Below are 18,176 nucleotides of genomic sequence, written 5' to 3'. Positions count from 1 at the left end.
GTCGAATTTAAGTGCAGTGCTCAAATGGCCAAACCTTTCCACAGTCTTTGGTCAAGAAGCAAAGATGATGTTCTGAAAAAACAACATTTTTTTTAAGATAGGCCAATTAGACCAGGGTTCGGGAACATTTTAAGGGATGCGTGCCGATTTACTTGTGGCAATGACCCTTACGTGTCAAATTTTTGTGAGCAATAGTGGTTGGTGCAAGCTAAATTCTTTATTGATGAGAAAATGGACAGATTTATGCATGTAAGCTTAGTTTAAGGACATTTGCACTATAACACACCAAAAACAAGCATGTTACATTACAGTTAGATGGTTTGGCGTGCCATGAAAAACCTTCGCTTGTCATGCAAATGTTAATTGAATTAAATGATTATGAAATACAGTTTTAACATGATACAACAAAGTAGCCTACGATTTCACAGTTTTTAGTCCATACGTTTGTCCGCTTAAAAGAGAATAAATTCATATTCAAATTGTTTTTTGTTCTGTCTTGCAGCAACGATAAGTCAAAGGAAAAAAACATCAATTTGAACGTTTAAGGAACTGTCACATTTGACGGGTACAATGGACAAAAGCAAAAAAGATTTGCCTTTTCAGTGCAAAACATGTGGCAGAAGGTTTAAAACATTGAAATACTTACAGATGCATGATTCAAGAATGCACGACAGCAGCAAGAAAATCCACCGTTGTAAAATCTGTGAAAAAGGTTTTGTAACCCTTCGTACGCTGAAACTGCATACTGCTAGTCACAATGGTGATAAACAGTTTAAATGCGATTTCTGTGAAAAACGATTCGTTCATCTCTCAAATGCAAAGACACACATGTTGATTCATTCTGAAGAAAAACCTCATCGGTGCGATGTTTGTGAAAAGCAATATCGGACATCGCAAGAGTTGAAATGTCACGCCCGGACTCACACAGACGTAAAATCACATCGCTGTGACATGTGTGAAAAGCAATTTTCGGCCATGGTTTACCTAAAAAGACATTTGTTGAGTCACACTGGTGACAAACCATACAAATGTAAATTCTGTGAAAAAAGATTCAGCTTTAACGGCAATGCTTTAAGACATATGTCGATGCACACCGGCGAAAAACGGCATATCTGCGAAGTTTGTGAAAAACCATTTCGGACTTCAACCGATTTGAGGCAACATATGGTTGTGCATTCAGATGAGAAACCTCACAAATGTAAGTTTTGCGAGAAAAGTTTCAACCTCCTAAACAACGCAAAACGACACATGAAACTTCACACTAACAAGAAGACCTCTATGTAATGTTTGCGAAAAAGTGTTGGATACAGCAAGAGAAGTGAAACATCATTCAGTTTTAGATAAAGACAAGAAACCTTTTCAGTGTGACATTTGCAAGAAAAGATTTCGGAGAGCTTGGGACTAAAAACAGCAATAGGCTGTACACAAGACTAAAGTCATTGCAATACTGTACTACAAAAATTTCTTCGCAAAAAATATATTAAGTTGATTCATGTAAAATTTTACATAAAACTGACAAGTAGTTTGCGATGAAAAGTAAAAGGTCCATCCTAAGAGTATACACCAGCATTATAAGTATTTTTGTTCTGAAATAACTTGGGATTTGGATTTGAGAAACATACGAAAACTATCCGAGATAAAAATGCACAAGAGAAGTGTTGCCGGATTGATAAAACACAATAGATCAATAAAATGAAAATATGATAAAAAATAATGAAAAGACTTGAACGCTGAAATACCATAAAGCTTTTTCACGCAATTGAATTGTTTAGTTGTCGTTTTAGGTCTTGGAGAGATTTTTACAATTTTTTTGCCATCGGTTGAGAACTAAGCTTATAAGTTTATTTCGCTTAGTGAAAGAAGCAAACATTGAAAATTTCGAAAGACCTATACTCTAGTTTAAAAGAGATACTGTTTAATAATTTCCTTGGCAGCCAATGACAAAGTTTTGTTTTCGATCATTTTTTGTTCTTACATACAGAATACAGTTGGATAAGTTCCAGTTTTTAGCATATCGACAACCTTATGGTCGGATGCATGCGCGTTGTTTGGTGACATCCGAAAGAGCCACGGTAAAACTTGAAAAACTGTACACTGGCAGTTCTTAAGTAATGCGGAGCCACAAAATGCTTGTTGCAATGTAGGCCAAGTACTGCCAAGCAAGGAAATAATCACACTCGTTTCTCCCAATTAGAACGTACAGCACAGGAAAACCTAGAGGAAGTATTACAAAGTGTCGAATTTAGGTGTAGTGCTCAAAGGGCCAGACTTTCCATACAGACTTTAGCAAAAAACTGATATACTGAAAAAGGAACACATGCTTTATCAGAATTTATCCAGGCTTCGGCAACATGGTGCGTTTTAACAGTTAATTGTGAGTAATGAATAGTGGTTTGAGCAAGTTAACCTCAATACTATTCAGAAAATAGACAGATTTGTGCATGTAGGCTGGATTTTAGGACACTTGTATCATAACACGCTAAACACAAGCAATGTAACTGTTCAATCTAATTCGTTTGGCGCGCCATGAAAAACCTTCGCTTGTCATATAAGTTTTAACGGCAGTGATTATGAACTAAAGTTTTAACATGATGCTGTTCAACATGCCGTTTTTAGCCCACACGTTTGTAGGCTACGTAGAGAAGTTATTCAAATTAAAAATTATTTTATCTGTCTTGCAGCAACGATAAGTTGAAGGAAAAAGCATTATTTTGAACGTTAAACGAACTGTTTTATCTGACGTGCATAATGGACAAAAGCAAAAACGACCTGCCTTTTCAGTGCAAAACTTGTAGCAAAAAGTTCAAAACATCAAAATACTTACAGATGCATGATTCAAGAATGCATGACAGCAGCAAGAAAATCCATCGTTGTAAAGTCTGTGAGAAAGGTTTTGTAACTATTAGTGAGCTAAAACTGCATACTGCTAGTCACAATGGTGATAAACAGTATAAATGTGATTTTTGCGAAAAACGTTTCGTTCATCTCTGGAATGCAAAGAAACACATGTTGATTCATTCTGAAGAAAAACCTCATCGGTGCGATGTTTGTGAAAAGCAATATCGGACATTGCAAGAGTTGAAATGTCACGCCCGGACTCACACTGACGAAAAATCACATCGCTGTGACATGTGTGAAAAGCAATTTTCGGCCATGGTTTACCTAAAAAGACATTTGTTGAGTCACACTGGCGAAAAACCATACAAATGTAAATTCTGTGAAAAAAGATTTAGCTTTAACGGCAATGCTTTAAGACATATGTCGATGCACACTGGCGAAAAACGGCATATCTGCGAAGTTTGTGAAAAAACATTTCGGACTTCTACCGATTTGAGGCAACATATGGTTGTGCATTCAGATGAGAAACCTCACAAATGTAAGTTTTGCGAGAAAAGTTTCAACCTCCTAAACAACGCAGACACATGAAACTTCACACCAACAAGAAGACCTATATGTAATGTTTGCAAAAAAGTGTTGGATACAGCAAGAGACGTGAAACATCATTCAGTTTTACATGAAGACAAGAAACCTTTTCAGTGTGACATTTGCAAGAAAAGATTTCGGAGAGCTTGGAACTTAAAGCAGCACTTTGGCTGTTCACCGAGACTAACGTCATTGCAATACTGTACTGCAAACTGGAGTATTTAATTAAACCAAGAAAGAATATGTATGTTTCTGTCTTATCTGATGATTGAGAGCTGCAGAAGGTTGTAAGCAGGCCCGATTACAAGCCTCAAACCCGACCGAAATCTGAAACAGTTTCAATCAAAGTCCAAATCAGACATGAAATTTGTGAAATTTCTGAACAAATGAGAACAAGACTTAAGTTAAATATGTTTTTATTTGTGCAAACCTAACTTAAAAAGTCGGCCTGAAGTACGACTACTAGCAGCAGGTATAGCAAGTGGTTGTGTTAATCATTTATGATTGTTTTAATCTCGTACTACCGAAAGAAAAGAAAAATATTATTTCGTTCTTCCGTAAAAAGTTGGAATACTTGAGGTCAATAAACTTCATCCAGCATTTCAGGATGTTAAACCGTATTCGGCGCTGTTGTAAAATATACCTATTATAAATACGTTCTTGGCTAAAACCACAAAAAGACAATTAGCAACAATAATCTTTTTTAATGTTTTAAATACTTCGCGTTTACCACCTGTCCACCATTTGTGCTTTCAACTTTGTCGCACTTTAATTGTATCATTATTGGGCAGCTATGTGGATTCTTGGTGAATATTTTTGTGAGATCGTGTGGCTATGATTTGTTTCACCGTCGAAATAAACTCAACTCATCTCATTATGGCATATTCTCTAGTCTGTTGCTGGTGATAGAAATCATGATTCTCTTTGAATTATCGAAATGAGATTTTCTCGACATTTTGGGTCTTGGAATACGTCAGTTTCGCACAATCTTTGTATAAATGAAACATAAAATAACGGAAATGTTTGGTGGTAAAACTATTTTCGCATTTGGTAAATTAATTGGTCCCGAACTCGCGAAACCTTTCACGGACTCATGTGAGTTTACAGATTCGGGGTGGAAAACTCTGCTTGAGTTTTCATTTCGTAAAAGTAAGTTTATATCAGCGTAAACAAGCAACATTTAAATCACCAAGCGAATAAATGGTATGGTCTACGCACGAAGGCCTATAATGAAAAACAGAGCACATGCAAAAGCGACAGCCAAGGCGACATCTTAAAGTGAGGCGTTTCCTGGACACAGGACACTAGTTGTTTTGCACAATTCCGAACAAAAACAATACTTTCATACATTTCTAAATCTTGCTATTCCGAAGCATTGATTAAACCAATTGAAATCAACACTCATGTCTGGTCTGTGATCTAACTTTACATTTTTTACATTGTTAAGGACGGATTGATTTATTGAAATACTCCAGTTTGTTATACGCTATTTACAAGAAGAAGTTAATGCGTTATTTTTAGTGTGAACAACCAAATGCTGTTTTAAGTTACCACTTTGTCGAAATATTTTTTTACAAATATCACACTGAAAAAGAATATTGTCTTCATGCAAAACTGCATGATGTTTCACTTCTCGCTGTATTGAATACTTTCTCACAAACATTACATCTAAGTCTTCTTGTTGGTGTGTAGTTTCATGTGTCTTTTTGCATTGTTTAGAAGAGTGAAACTTTTCTCACAAAACTTACATTTGTGGGGTTTCGCATCTGAATGCACAACCATATGTTGCATCATGTCCCATGAATCCCGAAATGTTTTTTCACAAACTTTGCAAATATGGCGTTTTTCGCCAGTGTGTGTCGACATATGTCTCTTAGCGTTGCAAGACGTCATAAATCTCTTATCGCAAAATTTACATTTGTATGGTTTTTCACCAGTATGACTGAACACATGTATTTTTAGGTGCCCTCGAGTTCGATATCGCTTTTCACAAATGTCACAGCGATACGGTTTTTCACCAGTGTGAGTTCGTGAGTGAGATTTCAATTCTTTCAAAGTCCTATATGGCTTTTCACAGACATTGCACTGATGAGCTTTTTCTTCAGAATGAATCAACATGTGTCTTTTCGCAGCTACGAAAGTCACAAACCGTTTCTCACAGACATCACATTTATGCTGTTTATCACCATAGTGACTGACTAAATGCTGCTTTAGCTTACTAATAGTTACAAAACATTTTTCACAGAATTTACAACGATGGATTTTCTTGCTGCTGTCGTGCATTCTTGAATCATGTCTTCGTAAAGACTGGGATGTTTTAAACCTTTTGCCACAAGTTTTGCACGCAAACTCTTTTTCTTCCATGTTTTCACTCATGTGAAGGTTTGACATCTTTCAACAAAACTTAAACTTATGTTTAACGTCCAAATAGTTTTTAATAAAACTGCGCCGGTAAGACAGCAAAATTAGTCAGTAAATTCCGTTGTTAGGTTTTACCGACCCCTCACGGTAGACAAACTTAACACTCCGAATGTAGCTCCAGTAATAAATACGTTAATCGCTGATAAACTAGAACAGCGCACAACGCAAAACACGACTTTAAAGTTTTCAAGTCTATAATTTGGCATAAGCCGTGAAACGTAGTTTTAAGTAGTGTATGTGTCCAAGTTAACGATATTCTAAACTGTAATTTTCTTTTAGTTGCTTATGGAAACGGAAAGTGCACCATAACGAAAAGCCGTTGATGGCTTCTCGGTAAGACTTGCACTGACACTGAGGGTAGACAATATATCTGAAGTCTACATTTCGACAAAGCATGGCACAACGGCGCTACTGGCAGTTTGAGCACACAACACCAATACTCTGCGATCTACCGTAGTGACTAGTGTACTGTGAACTGAGTTATGCACTATAAGATATTCTCTGGTTTGAGTTGAATAACGCCTGGCTTATATAGCGTCCGGTCACGATACTAACACATATACGCGAAAAGGTTAACTAAAGTTCTCAACCGTAGTTGTTAACACGTATAAGTCTTCGTGCTCCGGTGTCAAATGTTCACGCTCAAATCGTTTCGTGTCTGTTTTATGTCCTTTCTGTTTGATGGTCCTCAGAATATCACGCTGTATGGTGATAAATTGTTTCTAGTGGTCGATGAATTCCAGTTGACAATGTTATTTTCATTTCGGAATGATGTCATGTAAGACTTATTTACAGTAAGTGGAGATGTCGTGGAATGTGGTGAAAATATGTCATTATTATTGCATGTGATAAAAATGTTTGAAATTAAAGTCCGAAGTCCGATACATAGATTATCAGTTTCTAGGCTACTAGCTTTTCAAAACCTTGTTTTTACAAATCTCATATTAAACAGGAATATTGAATCTTGCACGTCTAAACGATTTATTGCCGCCTTGAAAACCTTTTCTAAAACAGTATAAATAAGGTTCGGTGTGGATTTTCATGTGACTTTTTGCGTGGTTTTGTTGTGTAAAACGTTTCTCGTAAAACTTGCATTTGTGAGATTTTTTTATCTGAATGTACAATCATATGTTGTTGCCTCGTTTCCAATGAAGTCCGAATATCTTCGCAAAAAATATATTAAGTTGATTCATGTAAAATTTTTGAGAAGTAGTTTGAGATGAAAAGTAAAAGGTCCATCCTAAGAGTATACACCAGCATTATAAGTATTTTTGGTCTGAAATAACTTGGGATTTGGATTTGAGAAACATACGAAAACTATCCGAGATAAAAATGCACAAGAGAAGTGTTGCCGGATTGATAAAACACAATAGATCAATAAAATGAAAATATGATAAAAAATAATGAAAAGACTTGAACGCTGAAATACCATAAAGCTTTTTCACGCAATTGAATTGTTTAGTTGTCGTTTTAGGTCTTGGAGAGATTTTTACAATTTTTTTGCCATCGGTTGAGAACTAAGCTTATAAGTTTATTTCGCTTAGTGAAAGAAGCAAACATTGAAAATTTCGAAAGACATACTCTAGTTTAAAAGAGATACTGTTTAATAATTTCCTTGGCAGCCAATGAAGAAGTTTTGTTTTCGATCATTTTTTGTTCTTACATACAGAATACAGTTGGATAAGTTCCAGTTTTTAGCATATCGACAACCTTATGGTCGGATGCATGCGCGTTGTTTGGTGACATCCGAAAGAGCCACGGTAAAACTTGAAAAACTGTACACTGGCAGTTCTTAAGTAATGCGGAGCCACAAAATGCTTGTTGCAATGTAGGCCAAGTACTGCCAAGCAAGGAAATAATCACACTCGTTTCTCCCAATTAGAACGTACAACACAGGAAAACCTAGAGGAAGTATTACAATGTGTCGAATTTAAGTGTAGTGCTCAAAGGGCCAAACCTTCCATTCCGACTTTAGCAAAAAACTGATATACTGAAAAAGGAACACATGCTTTATCAGAATTTATCCAGGCTTCGGCAACATGGTGCGTTTTAACAGTTTAATTGTGAGTAATGAATAGTGATTTATGCAAGTTAACCTCAATACTATTCAGAAAATAGACAGATTTGTGCATGTAGGCTGGATTTTAGGACACTCGTATAACAACACGCTAAAAGCAAGCAATGTAACTGTTCAATCTAATTCGTTTGGCGCGCCATGAAAAACCTTCACTTGTCATAAAAGTTTTAACGGAAGTGATTGTGAATTAAAGTTTTAACATGATGCTGCTCAACATGCCGTTTTTAGCCCACACGTTTGTAGGCTACGTAGAGAAGTTATTCAAATTAAAAATTATTTTATCTGTCTTGCAGCAACGATAAGTTGGAGGAAAAAGCATTATTTTGAACGTTAAACGAACTGTTTCATCTGACGGGCATAATGGACAAAATCAAACACGAATTGCCTTTTCAGTGCAAAACTTGTAGCAAAAAGTTCAAAACATCAAAATACTTACAGATGCATGATTCAAGAATGCACGACAGCAGCAAGAAAATCCATCGTTGTAAAGTCTGTGAGAAAGGTTTTGTAACCCTTTGTGAGCTGAAACTGCATACTGCTAGTCACAATGGTGATAAACAGTATAAATGCGATTTTTGCGAAAAACGATTCGTTTATCCCGGGAATGCAAAGAAACACATGTTGATTCATTCTGAAGAAAAACCTCATCGGTGCGATACTTGTGAAAAGCAATTTCGCACGTTGCAAGAGTTGAAACATCATGCACCAACCCACACCGGTGAAAAACCTTACTCCTGTGACGTGTGTGAAAAAATAATTTCGTACTTTAGATAACTTAAAAAGACATTTGTTGAGCCACACTGGCGACAAACCATACAAATGTAAATTTTGCGACAGAAGGTTCAGCATTTCTGGAAACGCTATAAGACATATGTCTACGCACACTGGGGAAAAACGGCATATTTGCGAAGTGTGCGAAAAACCGTTTCGGACTTCTACCGACTTGAGGCAACACATGGTTGTGCATTCAGATGAGAAACCTCACAAATGTCAGTTTTGTGAGAAAAGTTTCAACCTCCTAAACAACGCAAAAAGACACATGAAACTCCACTCCAACAAGAAGACCTACAGATGTAATGTTTGCGAGAAAGTGTTAAAAACAGCAAGAGGATTGAAACGTCATATCGTTTTACATGCAAACAAGAAACCTTTTCGGTGAGAGATTTGCGAAAAAGATTTTGGAAAGCTTGGAACTTCAAACAACACTTGGCTGTTCACCCAGATTAACGTGATTGCAATACTGTGTATTTCAATTAAACAATCTGCGTTACGGCACAACGAACAAAAATTATGTAACGCTTTTATCTCATTAATGGTCAGAAACAGCACCATACGATTGCCAACAATAGTCTTATTTGATGTTTAAAATACGCGTTTACCACCTGTCCACTAATTGTGCTTTCAACTTTGTCGCACTTTGATCGCCTCATTACTGCGCAGCTGTTGGATTATGTCAGTTCGCACAATCATCGCTCAAATAAAATGTAAAATAACGGAAATGGTCTATGATAAAAAGTATTTTCGCATTTGGTGAATTGGTCACGAACTCGAACGACATCGGAAAATAAGGCGTTTCCTGGACATTGACAAACACAGGACAAGTATAGTTTTGCACAATTCCGAGCAAAAACAATTCCTTCATACATTTCTAAATCTTGCTATTCCGAAGCATAAAACCAATAGAAATCAACACTCATGTTCGATCCGTGATTTCACATTTAGTTTTTTTTACATTGTAAAGGCCGAATTGATTTTTTGAAATTCTCCAGTTTGGTATACGATACTTCTCACACTGAAAAGGTTAGCCTAAACGTATCCTGTCCCATCCGAGCAAACCGAGCCCTATTACATCCTTCTGCCGTTCGCCTGCTATTTGAGGAATGACGGAAATGATTAATTGTCTTTGTTATTATAACACCATGGTTAGCAAATCGCATCATGTTTGATTACGCAACAATTATATTCATTCACAACATTACCATTCGCTGTGTGTTTATGTTTCACAAAATTGCGGCTATTGTCTTTACTACAGCCCACGGGCCGCGGATCGCATCCGGCCCTCTTCTAGATGGCCCGCGACCACGATAAAAATTTAAGTGTATATGTTTTAACCACAGGGTGCAGTTTATGCGTTAAATCTCATTTACCTCATTTCTCATTTAAATCAAGGCTTTGTAACATATTTTTTGATTTGATGCATCTGTGTTGTTTGTGCACATCCGAAAGATAGAACTCTTTCTCTGGGTTTGGGGACGTTTTTTAGAATTTACACTTGTCGTCATTTGTTATTACTGTTGTAATTTGCTTAAGACTTTTTATGGCAAGTTGGAATCACATGGTGGTAACAAAGTAGACTACTGGTTAGAGAGTGTGCAGCTCAGCAATTTGCAAATCAATGTACACTGGCTGTAAGTACTGCGCAACCGCAAAATGCTTATGGGTATATAGGCCAAGTACTGCCAAGCAAGGAAATCATCACAGTCCCTGCTTCCAACCAGAACGTACAAAACAGGAATACCTAGAGGAAGCATTTCAAAGTGTCGAATTTAAGTGGAGTGCTCAAAGGGCCAAACCTTTCCGCACAGGCATTAGCAAAAAACAAGGTGATATAGGAGAAAGTCGTGTAATTTGGACCCTGCGTGTAATTTGGAACTTGTTTATATTTCGGAATATACGCAAGATGGCAGAATATCTTTTATACAGTTTGAAAGACGACTTGCTATAAGGCTTACGGCCGCCAAGCTCCAAGCTTGATGCTATACTTTCCGTTTGTTATAGAGAGAGAAAAAAATTGCAAATTTGATAATTTTTTTAGGGATCAAACTTTTTGCGCTTTTTTACTACTGTTTAGTGTCAATTTCAGTGGGTGTAATTTTTGTGTGGTACAACTATTAATGCATTTAGCATACAAAGAACAATCCGCTAACACTTTCCAAACCTAAAATAAATTGGGTAAAAATAATGCGTGTAAAAGTGTGTAATTTAGACCGGGCAGCTGAAAATAAAGCTTCCATTTATACACCGAGAAGATTTCTGATTTCGGGGAGGTTTTTGACAGTTTTTAAAGAAGTTTGACTTAATTTGCGACTAAGCAGCTTATAACTAAATGGAATCAGTAAAGAAAGTCCTTTAATTATGCTGTTTTTTATGACAAAGACAAAGACCAAGCTCAGTGCAGGATTTACATTCATTGTGTTTTGCTTTACCAATTATTGCTTTAATTTGCCATGCTGCTGTTTTGCAGTGTTCTGCGAGTTTTCTTTCATTTTAGCCATCCTAGGAAGTCCATTTGTGGCCTTTTTATCTTCAAGAATTATTTCATTTCTAATTTTTGTATATCCCATTTTTGATTTTTTTCAATAAAATTTAAATATTTTGTGAAACATTGTGGTAATGTATTAAAATCATGATTAGGTTGATATCTGAGGCTGTTAACGTTCGTTTTGAGGAACTTATGGAAAAAAAATCGCACGGATTTTAAGTGGTCCATTCTACACACGACTTTGGTCCAAATTACAAACAATGCGTGTAAAATGGACCACTTCGCGAAAACAAATTAAATGCCCTCTACTCTTTTTACGTTAATATCCAAACATTGCCTTTTTGCAAATATATACTTAGCGTCATAACTTAACGAACCGCATAAACTACCCTTAATTTGAGAGACTACTTTTTACTTTATGAAGGTTCAAACTTAAGTGGTCCAAATTACACTACTTTCCCCTACTGAAAAAGAAACACATGCTTTATCAGAATTTATCCAGGCTTCGGCAACATGGTGCGTTTTAACAGTTTAATTGCGAGTAATTAATATTGGTTTGTGCAAGTTAACCCCAATACTATTCGGAAAATAGACAGATTTGTGCATGTAGGCTCGATTTTAGGACACTTGTATAATAACACGCTAAAAGCAAGCAATGTAACTGTACAATCTAATTCGTTTGGCGCGCCATGAAAAACCTTCACTTGTCATAAAAGTTTTAACGGAAGTGATTGTGAATTAAAGTTTTAACATAATGCTGCTCAACATGCCGTTTTTAGCCCACACGTTTGTAGGCTACGTAGAGAAGTTATTCAAATTAAAAATTATTTTATCTGTCTTGCAGCAACGATAAGTTGAAGGAAAAGGCATTATTTTGAACGTTAAACGAACTGTTTCATCTGACGCGCACAATGGACAAAATCAAACACGAATTGCCTTTTCAGTGCAAAACTTGTAGCAAAAAGTTCAAAACATCAAAATACTTACAGATGCATGATTCGAGAATGCATGACAGCAGCAAGAAAATCCATCGTTGTAAAGTCTGTGAGAAAGGTTTTGTAACCCTTTGTGAGCTGAAACTGCATACTGCTAGTCACAATGGTGATAAACAGCATAAATGCGATTTTTGCGAAAAACGATTCGTTTATCTCGGAAATGCAAAGAAACACATGTTGATTCATTCTGAAGAAAAACCTCATCGGTGCGATGTTTGTGAAAAGCAATATCGGAGATTGCAAGAGTTGAAATGTCATGCCCGGACTCACACAGACGAAAAATCACATCGCTGTGACATGTGTGAAAAACAATTTTCGGCTATGGTTTACCTAAAAAGACATTTGTTGAGTCACACTGGTGACAAACCATACAAATGTAAATTTTGCGAGAGAAAATTTAGCTTTAACGGCAATGCTTTAAGACATATGAAGACGCACACTGGCGAAAAACGCCATATTTGCGAAGTGTGCGAAAAACCGTTTCGGACTTCTACGGATTTGAGGCAACACATGGCTGTGCATTCAGATCAGAAACCTCACAAATGTAAGTTTTGCAAGAAAAGTTTCAACCTCCTAAACAACGCAAAAAGACACATGAAACTTCACACTAACAAGAAGACCTATATGTAATGTTATTGAAAAAGTGTTCAATACAGCAAAAGAAGTGAAACATCATGCAGTTTTACATGAAGACAAGAAATCTTTCCAGTGTGACATTGGCAAAAAAAGATTTCGGAGAGCTTGGAACTTAAAACTTGGCTGTTCACTAAACTAACATCAATACTGTATTTCAAACTGAAGTATTTTAATTAAAAAATCTGCCTTACGGGTTAAGAAACATTATGTAACGTGTTTGTGTAATCGTTTGTTTGCAACTGTAATACTCAAAAATATTAAAATATTTGTTTGCAAAAATTGTAACCAGGCCAGACTGCAAGCCTTAAACCCGACCAAAATCGAAGTCCGAATCTGAAAAGAAATGCGTAAAATTGCTGCACAAATGATAACGTGACTTTGTGCTTGAGGTGAATTGGTAACGAACTCACTTTTTGGATTGTTAAAGTCCGCGCTTATGTCGCTTCGACCTTGAGGCAGCACTCAACGACAGACCCTTCAAGTTCTCAACGACAGACCGTTGGGAATTTCTGTTTAGTGGCGCAACGTAGTATAGGCGTTTAAGGCGACAATAATTGCTGAGTCAGCATGTTTCAAATTGCGGTATTATTGTTACAATAAACGCCTACGCTCCGTTGCGCCACCAACCGGAAATCCCTAAACGTGGCTACCGTCAGTTCTTACGTTAGTAGCTCTACCGAGGGTGCAAGGTCGAGAGGTGGGATGGACCTTTCAAACCAAACCCGAATTTTCGCTCTGCGCGCTTTACTTTTTGCGTGGTGGTGTGGAGAATTCTGGTCAAGAAAGTACACACGGCCCAAGCATAGCATTTAACGTTGTTAAAGTATGCGCTTGCGTCGCTTCGAGGTGCTTCGAGGTGCTTCGAGGTGCTTCGAGATGCTTCGAGGGGCTGATTTCACACAAACCAAGTCAGACTTGCTGTCAGTGCCCATGTGTTGTGGTGATATTTTTGCCGTAGAATCGATGCAAAAGTCAATAAAACTGCAATTGTGCTGTTCGGATTTTAAAAACCCTCCTTCGCGAAAGAAAGTTATTCTAGAATTTCTAAAACAAGTTTGTTAAGTTATAATAATAGGTAGAAAATGTCATGTAGAACATGTAAAAGTGGAATTCTAAACAAACTTTGTCTGTAACGGCTTTTCAGAGTATTATGCAAACTGAAATTATAAACTCATTTTGCTCGCGCCGCTTTCTAAAGTTTTGTTCTATCTAACCACAGCTTGGGTTAATGCATGCGCTGTCACTTTTACTTTAAAGTCTGCATTTATTAGAAGACTAAGAAGACGCCAACATTTTCAAATAATTGCTTATGTAACATGTAAATGTAAAAATAATCAAGAAAAATAAAGTACCATACCGTAGCTGGTTGTGAGCACGTTTACTTTAGTGCAGGGTTCTTCAACGGGGCGATTTCGTCCACCGAGGGGGCGATAGTGAAAATTTTGGAAGTTGCGGGGCGATTTGACTTCAAAAGGGGGCGATTTCAACATTACTGATTGTATAAGTATATACCATAACTGTGAGACTCAGCTAACTTTGACTTACAAGCAGATATAATTCGTCTTGCAAATAAACACCAGGGACAATGGACACATCAGATTAAACATGCTGCTATTCCAATACATTGAGATCTCGAAACCAAGGTTAGGCATTAAATTAGCCACAGGGGACACTTTATTGTGGCTAAGTATGGTGAAAGGCCATACATTTTTCCGCTTTTACATTACCTTGTTAGGCGCCAGTGCCTTGGAAAGGGGGCGATGGAGCTAAAAAGTTTGAAGACCCCTGCTTTAGTGTATCATATAAAAAAATGCGTTACGGGTTAACCGGTTAATAGCAGACTACTGCAAGTGTTAAAATAAAATTAAAAAAAACGAATACCGCCTTTTTGGTCACAAGTCGTTTTACAGCAAAAATAGTAGACTACTGCTATAGTGTTAAAATAAGGCACATCTAGACAAGCAGCGGGGAGTCCAGCATCGCAACTCCCGTCACAACGCCTCCATCATTTTGATCCTTGGGTTTTGAACGGAGCAAATGTGACTTACTAAGATCCACTCGATTTTCTGGTGGTTTAGCATTTTGTCTTGCCAAACACAAATCAATTGATGGACTTCTTAAAAACATCTTAGAAAACAAATCAACACTACCGGATGCTGCCGACCTTGTAAAACTGTTTTGTTTAATAAATAATGAATCAAACACTGCTAAGAACCTGAAAGGTCTGAATAATTGTGACGACTTCAGGATAGTTCAGGTGTATGTTCAAAACGATGCTACAACGAGAAAAAATCTTGAGCTCTCTCTGCAAACCCTTCAACAGATACCACAAACGGCACAAAATTTTTGACATGCCTATTCTGTGACACCATAAAGAACGAAAAGTGCTTTTTTAAGCGATCTATGTTCAATGATTATTTTTCTTTTGTCTTAACCATGGCCGAAAAATAACCGGTTAAAAACTAGTGATGTACCGATTCGGCGACATTTCGATTCGGCCGAAACCTAAAGTCGTCACGCAAAGTCGTACCCTACGCGTTTGACATGAAAACATAAGTTTATCTACCAGGCAATTAGTGTAGAATGGTTGTGTTTCGTACTCATTTTCGTTCTGTGGGGTTTAACATTGTCTCAAGCATGGTTGCCAACCGACAATAAATTACTGATTAGTTTCCCGCAGTGGGGAAAACGATAATGTAATAAAAAAATCATAATTGACAAGATTTTCGTTGGTACTAAGCGCGGGAAACGTTTTAAATGTGTGTTCATAAACGATGCGGTAATCGCAACAAATTATTCGGCCGAAACCGAATCTTTGCAAAAGTGGCTGATTCTGCCGAATAAATTCGACAAACCGAATATTCGGTACGTTTCTACCGAGAACCCGAAGTCATGGCATGGCAATTCCCCTGCAAATTCAACTTTTCGTCTCGTGTTTTCACTTTTCAGACAAACGTCTGATTTTGGTAAGTTTAAAAAATGACACTGGCCCAACTGATTTATAGTTTACATAGTTTTACCAACATTAATCTTTGCATTCGTCTACAAAAACTTAATGACAGATGAAACATGACAGAGTAAAGAAAGGCATTTTACAACAGAAACTTTATTACGATAATAAATTCATAGTAACTCCTTTAAGTCCATACAAGCAAAATGACAGGTGAAGCAATACGCCGTTTTTACATATGAGGGTACAACATTACAAATTTTCCAATTCACAGCAAAAACAATATTTTAAAACGTTTACACCAAAATATCGCAATCACATAGCATGACACATTTGAAATCAAACAAAATTGTAACATGTTTATCTGCTCCTTTGTGCACAACCTACAAAATTTTGTTGAACAATACTTTATTTTTTAATAAAATTTTTGTGGTGATATCAATATTTAGTGGCAACAGGAAACCTATATTTTGCTTCTAAGTGCCAGCGTTTTGAAATCTTGTTTTTTACAAATTTCATACTAAAAGTACATCTGTATGATATTCCATTCTCTTTCATTCTCAAATGTTTTTTACAAGCATTGCCTCTGTGGCTTGATGTGAATTCTCATGTGACGTTTTGCAGTGTTTCGATATTTGAAACTTTTCTCGCAAAACTCACATTTATGAGGTTTCTCATCTGAATGCACAACCATGTGTTCCTTTAAATTTGAAGAAGAACGGAATGGTTTCTCACAAACTTCACAAATATGGCGTTTTTCGCCAGTGTGTATCGACATATGTGTTTTTGCTTTGCAAGACGTCGAAAATCTCTTATCGCAAAGTTTACATTTGTATGGTTTTTCACCAGTATGACTCAACAAATGTATTTTCAGGTACCCTTGAGTACGATATCGCTTTTCACAAATGTCACAGCGATACGGTTTTTCACCAGTGTGAGTTCGTGTGTGAATTTTCAATCCTTGCAACGTCCGATATTGCTTTTCACAGACATTGCACCGATGAGGTTTTTCTCCAGAATGAATCGACATGTGTATTTTTGCATTTTCGAACCTTACAAACCGTTTCTCACAAACATCACATTTATGCTGTTTATCACCGTAGTGACTGACCAAATGCAGTTTTATCTCACTAAGAGATACAAACCCTTTTTCACAGACTTTACAACGATGAATTTTCTTGCTGCTGTCGTGCATTCTTGAATCATGCCCTCGTAAAGTCCTTGATGTTTTAAACCTTTTGCCACAAGTTTTGCATTCAAATTGTTTATCTTCGATGTTTATAGCCATGTGAGGTTTTGACATCTTCCCATAAAACACAAAAATGTTTAAACGTTTCAAATAGTTCTTGATAAAACTTACTGTGTCTGTATAAAAGCAAAACGTATCCGTAAATTTCGTTGTCAGGTATTACCGACCCCTCACGTTAGACAAACATAACAGTCCGAATGTAGCTCCGGTAATAAATACGATAATTGCTGATAAATTAGAGCTGCAAAATTCCAAACAGAACTATATAGTTCTCAAGTCTATAATTTGACATAAGCCGTATCGCAAAAACAACGAGCGCTAAGAGTTAAAGCACACACAACCCTATACAATGATTACGAATTTACTATGTTTAACTTTCTAATGCTTGACTTACATAGCGTTTAGGTCACGATACTATAAAATAGAGACGTAGTTCTAAGCAGTGTACGTTTCCAAGTAAACGAAATTTTAAACTGTACCTTTTCTTTTGGTAGCATATGACTATTAACGAAAAGCCGTTTATGGCTTCTCGGTAACATGCAAGGGAACGAAACAATTATAGCCGCAAGCCAGTTTATGACCAGAGCAGTAATTAGCAAACTTGTTTTGTTAGATTCGTAACCGGTCAAGATTTTGTGTTAATGAAAGGCAAGATGATAACGAGCCAAAAAAGATACAACACCAAACAATTCAATGTGATTAAAATGTTAAAATTTATAGTCCGACTCTGATACACGATCAACTGTTAAATTTATTTGAAAAATTCCTACTTGTTAACTATAGTACATTTAACAACACAATGCTTGTTGTTTTTAATAACCTTTAGTGTTAACAGATATGCGAAGTTGCCTCAAAGTAGGTTCTCAGTTTTTCGAAATCTTGTTTTCTCCAAATTTCATAATAAACAGACATTGTGTTTTGCCACATATCTGCATGATGCTTATTGTCTTTTTTTAAGCTTGTTGCCTTGACTACGGTTTCACAAACATCTGTGTGTCAAAATGGAATTTCATGTGACTTTTTGCTTTATTTCGTAGTTTGAAACTTTTCTCGCAAAACTAGCATTTGTGGTGTTTCTTATCTGAATGCACAACCATGTGTTGCTTAAAACCGCTAGAAGTCCGAAATGGTTTCTCACAAACCTTGCAAACATGGCGGTTTTC

The 18,176-nt window shown here is 36.7% G+C and overlaps 2 protein-coding genes, 1 long non-coding RNA gene and 3 pseudogenes across 3 annotated transcripts; 5 read left to right on the top strand and 1 right to left on the bottom strand.

Moving 5' to 3' along the window:
* Positions 1–483: 483 nt before the first annotated feature.
* Positions 484–1,480, top strand: LOC145214169 (uncharacterized). Its single transcript, XM_080082652.1, has one exon. The coding sequence runs from the start codon at positions 571–573 to the stop codon at positions 1,282–1,284; it is 714 nt and encodes a 237-aa protein (XP_079938778.1). The 5' UTR covers positions 484–570; the 3' UTR covers positions 1,285–1,480.
* A 1,040-nt stretch (positions 1,481–2,520) lies between these two features.
* On the top strand, positions 2,521–4,297 carry LOC145215116 (uncharacterized; annotated as a pseudogene).
* Positions 4,298–8,148: 3,851 nt separating this feature from the next.
* Positions 8,149–9,080, top strand: LOC145212865 (uncharacterized; annotated as a pseudogene).
* Positions 9,081–12,064: 2,984 nt separating this feature from the next.
* On the top strand, positions 12,065–13,068 carry LOC145212864 (uncharacterized; annotated as a pseudogene).
* A 551-nt stretch (positions 13,069–13,619) lies between these two features.
* LOC145215405 (uncharacterized) lies at positions 13,620–13,815 on the top strand. Its single transcript, XR_013857294.1, has 2 exons — positions 13,620–13,670; positions 13,701–13,815. It is a non-coding gene; the product is annotated as an uncharacterized LOC145215405 (long non-coding RNA).
* A 2,085-nt stretch (positions 13,816–15,900) lies between these two features.
* LOC145215127 (uncharacterized) lies at positions 15,901–17,172 on the bottom strand (the record flags this gene model as incomplete). The annotated part of the gene is made up of 1 exon (XM_080083783.1): positions 15,901–17,172. A coding segment is annotated over one exon (837 nt), but the record flags the coding sequence as incomplete, so codon positions are not given.
* Between the last annotated feature and the right edge of the window lie 1,004 nt (positions 17,173–18,176).

Source organism: Phallusia mammillata, chromosome 2 (assembly GCF_965637545.1).
Source record: "Phallusia mammillata chromosome 2, kaPhaMamm4.hap1.1, whole genome shotgun sequence".
In the NCBI taxonomy this organism is placed as follows: Eukaryota; Metazoa; Chordata; class Ascidiacea; order Phlebobranchia; family Ascidiidae; genus Phallusia; species Phallusia mammillata.
This window is presented reverse-complemented; position numbering and strand designations above follow the sequence as displayed.